Source organism: Pogona vitticeps, chromosome 4, assembly GCF_051106095.1.
Source record: "Pogona vitticeps strain Pit_001003342236 chromosome 4, PviZW2.1, whole genome shotgun sequence".
Taxonomy (NCBI): Eukaryota; Metazoa; Chordata; class Lepidosauria; order Squamata; family Agamidae; genus Pogona; species Pogona vitticeps.
The window spans coordinates 179458085-179471676 of record NC_135786.1 but is presented as its reverse complement, the minus strand read 5'-3'; the positions used below and the strand labels follow the sequence as shown (position 1 = coordinate 179471676).

Sequence of the window (13592 nt, the reverse complement as noted above, 5' to 3'; positions counted from 1 at the left end):
TCTGTCATGGGATCGAAGAGTGACAGATACCATGACTGGAGGGACCTCATTTTCAGCCAAGCATGTTGGATAACGGTGGTCGTGGAAGCCATGAGCCCGAGAAAGGCTACCAAAGTTTTTTTTCATGCTCTTGATTGATTAGATTCTACTATGATTGAGTTGAGTGCGGGATATTTAAAGAGAAAAGCTTTATGACCATGGGTGTTATAATGATTCTCGACGCATCTCGAAATTTGCAATAATGGAGCTTATCCCATGATTCTTTAACCAACCTGAGCATTGCAGGAATGAATGAGAGGCTAAGAGGGGGTGTCTTGTCTTGATTTAGATCATCAAAGACCAAGTCCTTTTTCTGAGGCGGTGGTTCTTCAACATCTAGTTCCAGGGATTTTGCCATTCACATGACAAGCTGGGAGTAGGATGTGAAATCCTCTGATGGAGAAGGCGGGTGGGTTTCAGCCACGTCAGAAGAGGGGATAGGCAAGTTCAAGGGTGATTCTTGAGAAGCGTCAGAAGAGGAATCTTGAACAGACAGAGAGGATTCAGAAGATGGTGATCGATGTGTAGGTCTAACTGCCGATGCTGACGTCTGTAATGGTGGCGGCGGGTGTTGACTTGGAGGCCGGTGTGGTATGGGAGACTGTTCAATGTCAGGAGGAGGGGGGGTCCTTTGTAAGTAGCAGTGACATGGAGAGGCGTACGGGATGGTCTGGAAAAGTGGTCCATTTAGACTGAGTTGGAGAAAATGGGGGAGGGAGAGTTTGTTTGAGAGCTGATTTAGTAGGGATCAACATATGGTGGGTTGATGTCAGATATGCAGAAGGAGAACGATGTCAAGGTCGAGGTGGTGAGGGTGATACGAAGGGTGAACATCGAGGTGGACAAACATATCTCACTCTCTTGGGCTCATCATAATAGACATGTTCAGTCGGATCCTCATGATAGTAGGGATCGTAACGATGGTATGGATCCCCATAATAATCTCTGGCTGAGTAGCGAGCTGGCTCGGGATAGTAGTAGAATTCCCTATGCGGAACACCATGGTGCACAGACGAGAGATGTCATCTCTTTTGCGGGTGTTTGCAGGGAGAGTGATGAGACAATTCCAATCAGAGACCTGAATAGGTACTGCCCGCCCTGGTGATCTAGGGCTTGAATGGGCCAAGGCCAGGCTGGAATAAACATCAGCCGGAGACAGGCCAGTGCTCGACGAGAGGTTAACAACTGAGGCTGCATCCTGAGCCAGTGTCAAATTAGGGTCATCTCTATCAGAGATAGAGGCATCTCTAGATGACTGTTCAAGGATCGGAGATGGGAGTACCGATTGGGGTGGGTCTATATCAGTTGATTTCAAAGGTTTCTTGGTTGTTTTAGGCTTAGCTTTATCTTTTCTTAGAAGAGTCATCAGGACAGGTTGGAGTTTTTGCTAGGGACACCGAGCTCGATTTCAAAGCCAACTTCAAATGGTCCTTCTGACGAGGGGAAGGAGTTGTAGGGCTTGAAACCAGCCGAGGGGATTCTCGATGTTCCGGATGTGGAGATATCACTGGATCCATGGGATTTGGATTAAGAAAATTTTCCCAGAGGTACAAAGTTTTTGTAGTCACTGTTTAAGAGCGGGTTTAGTAAGTTTTTTACACTCGGGGCAAGAATGTGTTTGATGTTGCTCTCCGAGGCAAAAGAGGCAACAGTCATGACCATCAGTGAGCGGGATCTTATTCGTACAGAGCACAAACCACTTGAAAGGCCCTGGAGGGTAGGAAAAGGGGGAAGGGAGAGGTAGTTGGGGGAGGCGGCAGGGAGATAAAATCATGGGAAGAAGAAAAAAAGATTTGGATAATCTAAAAGGGGAGAACGTAGAATATACAGGGGAAACATCCAACAAAAGAGATGATTGAAGAAGAAAAATAAAGGAATGATATCACAAAATACAATCGCTCTAACATTCCAAAATAGGTCCAACCGAAGCGGCGGCTAAAAGGAACTGAGGGGATTTTAAGTGGGCGGAACATGCGCTCCACGGGGAAATGTCCCACTAATCAATTATCTTAAGCTCTAGAAACTTCCGAGAGGTCCTGCGCAGGCGCAGAACAACCGAATTGTGTGCATTCACAAAGACCACAAAGAAGAAGTGATAGTCAACGGAAAAAGAGGAAGATCTAACATTGGATTGTCCAATAAAGTACCTCACAACACTGAGTTCACAAGAGCCAAGCAGGACCACTAATATTAGATCTTCTGGAGGTTATTCACTCATAGGGTCTCCAAAAGATGGAAACAAATTGATGGTGCATGATTACAAGAAAAAATTCAACCATAGTGAAAGTAACTGCCATTTGTATATACCAAGATACATAGTACTAATAGATGTTACAAGATGCCAATAAACTAAAAAAAGCTGTACTTACTTTATTCCTTTCCGAGTTATCAGTTTTTCTGAAGTGAAATTGAAAACTTTCAAAAAACGTCCCAGTTTGAATGCAGTCATTCTATGAGCAATAATAATTAATTAGCACACTTAATTTAGAATTGATTATACATACCTTTCAGTGGTGACTGAACCAATAACTAATCTAGTGGTCTATGTTCAAACAACAGTTTAAAACAAAATCATCCCACTTCATGGCAGCACAGCATATAGGATATACAGCATCCTCTAGAGTAGGGTTCAGTGTGCAACGTGCTATGGTGGTGAAGAATGTTCGTCAGAGACCTGAGACACCCACCTTCAACTCTCCACTTGATCAAGAATCTCACCAGGTGACTTCAGGATAGTCACTCTTTCTTAGCCCAACCTAAGTCACACTGTTGTTGTAAAGCAAAATGAGGAAGAGGACCTATTTATTTATTTCACCATGCTTGCCAGCAAACACCTCTTTGCTTTGTTTGTGCCTGCTCTATGTAAAAGCTTTATCGTATCATAAAAAGCAGAATACTGGGGTATTTTCACAATGTGAAGCCCTCGTGCAAACCAATCCAGAACCCTCAAAAAGTTATTTTCTTCCTAATTTGCTCACCACCACAACACATTTTAAGATACTTTTTCAGGAATGGGAGATAGATGAGGCCTCAATTAAAAGTCTGATGCTCTCTTCTTTTATCATACTGTAGCAAACAGGCTGCTGCAGCACAGCAAATAAGAGAACATGTCTCCAAATGCACTTTTGATTGGACCCTCTATGGAAATGAGCAGGAGTCAAGTGAAGTCACTAGGTAATCAGATCTGGTTAGCTGTAAGACTCTGTGACATTACATTCATAATACAGTTCTTAACTGGTTAGGACTGCACAAAAAGGAGACAGAACAAGCCCTGTGAAAAAATATAACAAGACAGTTTTAAGGTACAAATTGAGCCTGAACTATCTCTGGAAGCAAAAATGTTGAAACTGAGGCTGTTCAACTTTGGCCACATCATGAGAGGACAGGATCCTCTGGAAAAGACAATAATGCTGGGAAATGTAGAAGGCAGCAGGAAAAGAGGAAGACCACATATGAGATGGACTGACTCTCAAGACCATAGGCTTAAGTCTGCAAGAGCTGAGCAGGACAGCTGAGGAAAATACATTATGGGAGAGCGCTCATTCATGAGTCAGATGCAACTCGATAGCACATAACAACAACGAAAGCAGTTTTGCCTCAAAACTCTTCAACAGTAAAATAACTTGAACACAGTTGTAATCCACAATCGCTACATACAGAGACTTGCCTTTAAGCACTTCACCAGGGCAGAACAGTACATGGTTTCTTCCAACTGGCTGAAGCATGTTAGCTCAGAAGCTTAGACAAGCCTCCACGGGCCCTCTACATGTGCTGGGAGCAGGGGAAAAAAAGTAGAGAAAACAGGACAAGCAGTTTGGGTGGTTTTGCGTTGTTGGAGCAGCATCACTCATTATATTTTAACACAGGGTTTGCGATGGCCATTCTAGCCTTGGCACTGAATCCTCTCAGTAAAAAATAAAATTTAAAAATACTCACTCATAATGAAAGCCTATGTCATGATTGCCAACTATAACGATCAGCTCGGTGTCCGCTGAATGCCTGAACATTTTCTGAAAGCGTCTTACGTCATCTGACCAGGCCTGCAGGAAAATGGGTAAAGGTTTTTAAAAGCGTGTAATACAATTTAAATGGCTATAAAATTTTGTTACTGAGTACAGATTGCTTCATGTTGCTACTCCATTTGTAACTGTTATTGAAAGTAATATGACAGCAATCATTAGTACAAACTAGTTAAGAACATTGTTAAGAACACCTACAATATCCTTACTGCAATTAAATTCACACAGAGGCTTTAGAATGAGATTGGGTAATCTGTGGGCCTCCAGAAGCTGTCGAGCTACAACGCTTATTATATCATTTGCCACACTGACAGGCATTCATAGGAACTGAATGGCAGTGAAGTAGAGATGGGGGTATTCGTATACAAATACCCCCCCACAGCTGGGCACTCACGTCCACCACTGTGGCCAGCCCTGCTCTTCCAATCACTCCGGAGCGCCCGGTTGACCAGCTGCTCCTGGCAGGAGGAAGGGAGATTACTCTCCCTGCAAGGTTGACGAGTGGCTAGCTGATCGGGTGCTCCAGAGCGATTGGAAAGAAGAGCAGGGCTGGCGCCAGCAGTGGACACATAAGTGGATGGCCCAGTCACAGGGCCAGACACTTATTAACTACAGCTGTGCGGGGGTATTTGTACTCATATGCGAATACCCCCATCTCTACTATGAAGCAACACGTTCCCTAGCCCTCCTTCAGAGGACAGAAAGTACATGCAATACACATACACAGTAATGCAAATACTGGAAATTCCCTTGAATTTCCATTATGAAACTCAGTATCCCAATATTTTTGATCCAGCATTCTTCATTAACACAAGGGGTTGGATTAAGTCATTATTTCCTTCTTTGGACTGTAGACTAATCCGATACTACTACTGTACTAACAAAATATTGAATCTCACAAGTAGAGATGGGCATGAACCACTGGTTCAGTGGTTCATGCCAGTTCATCCTTTGGATGACTAAGTCTTTCGTGGTCCCCAGCCTCTGGCAGGTGCCCACCCAAGAGGGAGCACTCTAGCTTCTCTGCCCCACCTCCTCTGGGCACTGCCTCTGAGTGGGTGCTCACCAGAGAAGGCAGGGCTGAAAACCAATGAACACCTGTTTGTCTGAAGGACAAACCAGCACAAATTGCCAAACTGGCAGCTCATGCCCCTTTTGACTGACAACCATTTAGACATGTCAACACAACAGCATTTTCACTTATTTGTGCACGCTGAATCAATAGTGACTGGCACAGATCTCCAGATTGTTTTAATCTATGTAGAGGGACGTGGTGGTGCTGCGGGTTAAACCACAGAAGCCTCTGTGCTGCAAGGTCAGAAGACCAGCCGTCCTAAGATCGAATCCATGCGACGGAAATGAGCTCCCGTCACTTGTCCCAGCTCCTGCCAACCTAGCAGTTTGAAACCATGTAAATGCAAGTAGATAAATAGATACCACCATGGTGGGAAGGTAATGGCGTTCCGTGTCTAGTTGCGCTGGCCACATGACCACAGAAACTGTCTTCAGACAAACGCTGGCTCTACCGCTTGGAAACGGGGATGAGCACTGCGTCCTAGACTGGACTAAATGTCAAGGGGAACCTTTACCTATGTATCCCAGTTCAGTTTTCTAAAGAATGGGCTGGAGCAGAACTCTAATTTTAGATTTTAAAAAGAACTATCTACCAACCACCAAATCACTAATTTTTCCAATGGCAACTGAAAGAAAAAAAAATCAGAGTCCTTTTCACAACACATCTATCAGTGTATTCTTCAGTGTTGAACATCTATCAGTGTTTCTTTTATTTATAGATGAGAACTCTTGGTGTCTAACATATGTGCCGCACAGGACCAACTAATTGGCTGATACACAACTTGCACCATCTTAAACCGAGCTCTAGAAATTGGGGGCAGCACAGTGAGTATCTCCAGTGTAATAACTTCTGCTACTAAAATCACAGTACCTGTAAATATAGCAATTATGAGTTTACTTGCCAAATCCATATATAAAAATGACACCATTTGATCTAAATCAAATTTGAGATTAATTTTAGTATCTAAAATGCTAATAATTAAGGTAAGTTTGCTCCAACATTTTAGAGATCTCCATTCCTTCGCTCCAGGGTGGCGAAAAAGTAGATTACGATCCACTGGTGTATGCAGTAGACAAGAATTTCTGATGCCCAGTTTTTTCACAGAAGCAACATCAAAATTATTCTCTTCCACCATAAGTTATACTGCTGCAATCAAGAATACTTTTTAAAAAAAGAAAATAATAAGAATGGAGTTAGGCAAAAGGACTGTGAACTCCATTTAATTATAGTTCTCATATAAATATTCTGGCCTCAGGATTCTTCAGTTTTCAATATACAGTGGTGCCTTGCATTGCGACGTTAATTCGTTCCGCAAAAATTGCTGCAGAACGAAAACATTGCTATGCGATATTAAAAAGCCCATAGAAACGCATTGAAACCCCTTCAATGTGTTCCTATGGGCTTAAAATTCACAGTTCAGCGAAGATCCTCCATAGCACGGCCATTTTCGCTGCCTCTTAAGCGAGGAATCCGTCCCTAAACACAGCAGGCGGCCATTCTCTTTACCCATCGGCCATTTTTAAACCGCCGATCAGCTGTTTAAAAATTGCCGCTTTGCGATCCTCGGTTCCCGAAGTAGGCAACCGAGGATCGCAAAGGAAAATTCCCCCATAGGGAACATCGCAAATGTATCACAAAGCGATCTCATCACTAAATGGAGCGATCGCTATGCGGGGCACCACTGCATGTATTTTGTCACTGATTAGTGGATCTTTGAGTGCCAGGGGAAAAAACAAAGAAGGCTCCATAAAGATCAGGTCTCTCTATCCTTGCTCCAATTAGCAGGGCCACAGATTAGAATACTGATTAGTAAGGGCAGCTATCAAATCAAGCTTTAGAAATAGTTACTCATTCCCTAGGCTTACTTTTCATGCAATACCATAAATCAATACAACCCTCTTTTGCTTTACAAACGCTTTACCAATCTACACAGCACTAACCTCGGAAGAGCTCCACTTTCCTTCATCAAAGGCATCACCAAGTATAAAAACTATTTCTGGTTGCAGAAGCCAAAGGGCAGTTTGGAAGGCTCTCTCCATTTGCCATTCTCTAAAACATAGTAAAAAAACCCCAAAATATTACTATTATAACATGCTGGGTGAGGGGGGGGAGAGAGGCAGATACATAAAGAACTGGTTCCTTCTTTGTCACTGTCTGGAAGTACTATTTTTTTAAAAAAATCTGGAGCAGATATCATATAGCCAAACAGTCAGGAATCCAAGTAATTGAAACTGGCCCACATAAAAACTGTCAAGAGAACTGTGGAGAAATTCCTTGCCAAAGGCACTCCGGAATATAGATGCTTCCTCAACGTTATAGCTCAGAGTACAAAATGGATTTGATTTTGAGGCTTTTGTCACTGTAGATATACAGTGGGGTCTCGACTTACGAACTTAATCCGTATTGGAAGGCAGTTCTCAGGTCGAAAAGTTCTTAAGTCGAATCTGCATTTCCCATAGGAATGCATTGAAAACCATTTAATCCGTATCTGTTCTTTTCCGTCCATAGAAACTAATGGGAAGCTGCTATTCCGCCTTCTGCCACTAGAGGGGGATATTTTTTCTTTTTTTCTTTTAACCTAAGATGACTTAGATTTTTAAAAAAGGAAAAAAAGAGTTCGTAACTCGAATCTAAGTTCGTAAGTCGAGTCCATATATTCCTATGAGAGCGGTTTGTAAGTCGAAACGTTCGTATGTCGAGCCATTCGTAAGTCAAGACCCCACTGTATCCAAAGTCTGAACCCTGTTCTGCTCTTGATCCATAGAAGATAGCAGCACAAACCAAGTCGCTCAAAAGCGGGAAAAGAAAACTCCACAAACATTGGCTGAAACCCAATAGTAAATTGCAACCAGAGCAGGCCCACTGAATCAGTAGAACTTTCAGAGTAGCTGAGTCACCAAATTCATTGGGTCATTGATTCAATGGGTTATACTAGTTGTGACTTACTATTGGATTTCAGTCAATCAGTGTTAGGACTGGCAATATATAATCAAACATTACAAAGCTTTGAGAGTAGTCCTGGGTGTAGTAGTTTTGAGAGTGTTGCTTAAGAAGCCAAGACTTTATCATTCTGACAGGTTATACGTCTTCAAAATGTCACAATGGTGCATGCTGCAAACTACTAAATCAGAGTTGTTGCAGCACACAAAGCAGATGGCCTCTGATGTGACAATACTGTTGTGATAAGGGACACGTAACAGTCTAAAGCTGAAAACTGTAATGGGCAGTCACTAGATTGCATGATGCTCTGCCACATCTTGCTGCATCACTTATTCTACCCTTAATTGTTGCTTCTAATAATTCTGTGTGGTTTTTATTATTATTATTATTATTATTATTATTATTATTATTATTATTATTATTATTATTATTATTATTATTATTATTATTATTATTATTATTATCATTATCATTATCATTATCATTATCATTATTATTATTATTATTATTTAACCAGTATATCTTTTCTGATAGCAATCCATTCTGAAGTCTACTGTTCCAGGCTATATGCAGAACTGAGAAATCAAATTTAATTTTTTCTTGCATTTACATTCTTTGGTCAAAAGACCACCGGCAAAAAAACCACGTGCAAGTGGTTTCCTCAATGAGCTGTTCCTTATGTGAGTGCTTGCACTCCACATTTCAATAGGATCCTTGCCTTCATTCTATGGAAGCTGCTCTGGGTAATCTACCGTACAACTATGAGCCCAAGTTACTTATATCAATCAACACATAGGGTTTTTAACTGCATTTCTCTGACTGCTGGTTTTTGTCTGATTATTGTGAATCTGATTTCCTTCACACTCATTTTTAAATCATTTTCATCACTATTTCATTATTTTTGAAATCTAACCAGACTAACTAAACTATCAGTTAACGGTACTGTGTTGTCTGTGTACTGGATGTGGCTGATAATGTGTCCACTGATGAGTACCATCAATTGTATCGCCCACTGGTGAGAGAATAGATCCTCATCTACTGCTCTTTGTATTTCAGTCTTCTCTCACACAATCAGCAACTTTCACTGCAATTTTTGTACCCAATATAGGTTGTCAATTATATTATCTCTTGGATCAAGAACTTTGATTACTAACCAATTATAAGCTTCCCACACTGGACTTTGTCAAAGGTTTTCACATTGTCAATAAAGCAAGCATACACAATACACATTCCTATCATGGCACCTCCCCTCAAATACAGGCATGCAAAGTACTTTTTTTCCTGGCACCAGTCCCTCTTCTCAATCCAAGTTGCTTGTTTCCTGCTCTATCTTTGTACTTCTTGTAAATTCTACTATGTATTAGTTTTAAGAAAGACTTAAACCATTGCCTTAATCAAAACTTTGGGGGAGGAGTGGGTTAATGTAATAAAGGTCAAGGTAAGCCAGGTTTCAGGAGCTGTAGATTTAATTGAAAATATTCACTAAAACACTTAAGTCATCAGACTATTGGCTTTAATATTCCAGCAATAACATTTGAATTCAAAAGTTTGTTTTTCTTTTGTTTTGTTGGTCTAGCTTGTTACCTTTCATGTTTCTGCATTTCTGATCCAATATCAACATCCTGTACAATAAATTCTGCTGTTTTCTTATCTTCAAACAGCTCTTTAATGTACATAAAATAATATTTCACCCTTGATGTCAAGGATCAAAGATTACTATATATAAGCAGTGGGCACTTTTGTTTTCTGTTACTTCAACATGAATTATGACTTACATGTAAACAGCAATGGCAGGGGCCAATGTAGGCTGAGCTACAAATACAGGATGTACCGTATATATGCGAGTATAAGCTAACCCAAATATGAGCCAAGGCACCCAATTTTACCACAAAAAAACTAGGAAAACTTATTGACTTGAGTATAAGCCAAGGGTGGAAAACGCAACAACTGGTAAATTTCAAAAATAAAAATAGATACCAATTACATTAATTGAGGCATCATTAGGTTAAATGTTTTTGAAGATATTGCCCTTCTAAGCTGCAAGACACACTTCACTGCCTGCGGAGGGAGGACTCATACCAGATAATGCGCTTATCTATTGCTCTACCGTTGCGTAACAAGATGGAGGGAGAAGGAGGAGGTGGGTATATAGAATATGCAGAAGGAGGACGATGGGAATCTCCTGGAAGCGGAAATGTAGTGTACTTAACCCAGGTCATCGGACAACCCACAGAGGGTGCAGGCACCCGTAGATGAGCGGGGGAATCTGGAGAACACCCGCACTGCAGGGGAGAACATGTTACTTTGACACTGACTCAAGTATAAGCCAGGGGGGTGCCTTTTCAGCAAAAAAAAATTGTGCTGAAAAATTAGGCTTATACTCAAGTATATACAGTACTTTTTTCAAGTGGGCCATTCTCCATTCTTCATTTTAAATTTCAGTATTTTAAAGCAAAATAATAATAAATTAAAGAGGTACTGCTATAACAATGTTACTATTGTAAGATTATGTTGCACTATTGTAGAGTATCTGAAATCCAACAGTCACAACTAGAGCAGGCCCACTGAATCAATGGGAATTTAGTGAGTCAACTTTATAAATCCAATGATTCTATGGCCCTACTACTCCAGTTGCAACGTTGCAATTTACCAACGTGTCACAAGCAGACTACAATATTATATAATATTTTCATTTACAGTACTTCAGAATATTTTTTAATTAGCTTTTAGTCTGTTTTGGTTCTGATGTGATATTGTAATAGGAAACAAATAAGAAAATATTAAATACAATTATTCCCTGAAACAATGGGCAAAATCCTATCACATAATTTTGTGGTGCATAAAACAGATAGGTGCGCCAAAATTAATTAATTTAAAGCTTCCTATTTCTCCCACCACCACCACCCTGGTTTCAGCTTTTGAGCCTCCCTTTTGCTTAAGGAGTATGGTGGGAGAGACTTTTAAAATAAAAAATCACTGCCAGATCACTGCTGCTCAGATTGTGACTGCCAGCAGTGATCTTTGGCTTCTAAAGTCCACCCCCCTTGTTCTGAAGCTTCCAAAGGCTTCCTCAAGGCAAAAGGGGGCCCTATGGAATCTTAGAAGCTGAAAAGGGAGGATAAGAAGCTTTACATTAATTTAAATTAATTAAGTCCAGTGCACCTATCCAGTTTCCACTGGCAGAATTGTGCCAACAGGATTTTGCCAATGAATATTTGCTCACCCTTTTACTTCCTTGGCTATCTTCAGAAAAGTAAATAAGCTAACATTTTTACAATGTTTAATTTCATTTACTGAACTAGAAGCCAGACACTCAGCCAACTAATAGGCCTTGAATTAGTTCGCAAGCCTCGCATCCAGGACACAACAGGCTGGCTGTAAACATCAACTGATTAAGTTGCAACATTTTGCTCATACTTTGTTCTCACCTCCTTAGTTTGTCCAACCAGTGTCCATTGACTTGACCAAGCAGATGAGTATCTGATAAAAACATTGCTTTTAAAATAGAATCTGACGTCTGTTTGCTTGCTGTTGATGACGGGCTTTTCAGCTGTGGCCACTGACACTGAATTATAACAATGTAATAAATTAAAAATTCACAGAACACAAACACAGAAAGGATAACAGACAACAGTATCAGGGCAAAAGTGCTTCTTTTCCTCCAAGAAAAAGTGTGCACAATGCTCAAGCTCACAATTGCCATCTCAGCCTAAGTGCAGTTTTTTCTCCTCATAAATGGCACCAATATCCAGCTATTCAGGCCAATCAAGTCCAATGTGTGTTTCAAATAGCTCTCCATATCAACGACGAGCTCTATGGGAGACACAGAAAAGAATATAAATGGTTGAATACAGACTGTGAATCATCTGTAATGGCTCATTTATGGATTTCAACTTATTAACAACTATCATACCGAGCTGAGACAACAGAAAGGCATGGAAGAAAAAACACTTAAGTTATTGAAGCAAATCGCTGTGCAGCTGTGCATTCGTCTTCACTTAACAGACAAGTTTAAGGATGTGTCTGTCAGCAATGACTCCAGATTTATAATGTTTGTATAATGGTATGATTTTCTGCCCTAAATAAATCAGAGATAAAGCATTCTCAATTTTACTTACTCCACCCAAAGTGCAGTATTTTTTAACTTCTGCAAACACTGACTACAATTAGCATGCTTAAGATATATCAAAGTAGTCAGGGGTGGCGCTTATCCTTTCCTCTTCCCAGAAAATAATCTTCAAGCCATGAACTCCCTGGAACAGGCCACAAAGGCAGCACAAGGACTAAGCCATAAACTAACCCATCAGTAAAGCTCCAGTTCAAATTACATCCGTTTTAAGAACTCGGTATCGATTCCAGGTCATATCTCATAATCTTTAACCAAAATACTGCAAGGGAAGGAATATCAGGGAAGGGCTTTGGACTAAAAGAAACTTCAAGAAACTGAGCAGAACAACCCCTAAATACATACTGCCACTAAGATGTGAAAATAAACAATGATTTAATCCTAATAACAATCCTGTAAATTAACGAGGTATATAAGGTATATATAAAGTTGAATATATCTAAGGCACGATGGTCTCTAATTCCATAGGAGCCTGGCCGCTTCGTTAGCGTCAACTATAAGGTCACATCATAGAGGTGCAGTTCATGGATTTTATAAGGATTTCCTCCGGAGGGAAGTTTCACTCTCCCATCATCCCAACAGGAAACCAGAGGGACACCAAGACGTTGCTGCCGGAAAAGGGTTTTATTCTCAGCAGCGTCTTTCCTTTCACCAGCCCCCCTTTTTTTCTTTTCTTTTTTTTTGTTTCGATAACACTCAACCTGGAAAAGAAAATAAATCCTTCTAGCGATTGAAAACCTTCCTTACTTGCATGCGGTGGTGTTTAAGGTGATCTTTATAAAGCCACGGCTCTGCCATCACTTTTTTTTTAACGCTACCTATGATTTTTGTCTACTTGCAAGCCCTACCCAAGGCATCCGAATTTATAGCCACTCTCAACTACTGAAGCGGCGGCGGCGGCGGCCCCACAGGCTGTCCCGAAGGATCTTCTCTGTGAGATCCTGCACCAACAAGGGACACTTTCTTGCTCCCGGCTTGGAAGAGCAGCGAGGAAAGCTTCGCCAACCGGCGGCCTTTTCAGAAGGGGAAGCAAAGCCTCCGGGGGAGAAACTCCTGAGGGCGGAAAGCGCCCCCTCCCTCTCCCCAAGAGGACTCGACCCCGGCGCTGCTCCTCCTCCTCCTCCTCTTCCTCCTCTCCCCGGGGAGGAGCGACGGCGGCCAAAACAAAGCCCAGCGAGGCTGCCCGGGGGAGGAAGAACCCTTGCCCGCCATTCATTCATTCATTCACTCACCAGCCTCGGGAGAGGGGGGAGGGCCGAGAGCCTCCCGCTCCGTCGGGATGCGCTGCGGGTCCCCGGCGGGGCTCTGCGGAGCGTCCCTCGTCGCTCACGGAGCCGGGCGGAAGGCGCGACGCAGAGGCGCTGGCAAGGAAGGGGTGCCTCTGCGCGCGGGA

The 13592-nt window shown here is 41.7% G+C and overlaps 1 protein-coding gene across 3 annotated transcripts in view; it reads right to left on the bottom strand.

The window, feature by feature from the left end:
• The window catches only part of MPPE1 (metallophosphoesterase 1), a 27623-nt gene extending 14031 nt beyond the window's left edge, over nucleotides 1-13592 (bottom strand). The window contains exons 1-5 of one of the 3 annotated variants that reach the window (XM_020793528.3): nucleotides 13432-13592; nucleotides 11502-11886; nucleotides 7074-7182; nucleotides 3976-4079; nucleotides 2409-2489 (exon numbers count right to left, since the gene is read on the bottom strand). In XM_020793528.3, the coding sequence (XP_020649187.2) occupies nucleotides 2409-2489; nucleotides 3976-4079; nucleotides 7074-7182; nucleotides 11502-11776 (569 nt within the window). In that variant the 5' untranslated portion in view covers nucleotides 11777-11886; nucleotides 13432-13592. Of the gene's footprint in view, nucleotides 1-2408; nucleotides 2490-3975; nucleotides 4080-7073; nucleotides 7183-11501; nucleotides 11887-12946; nucleotides 13398-13431 lie in introns of those variants that run through there. The other 2 variants (XM_020793529.3, XM_020793530.3) reach the window with 2 other exon arrangements.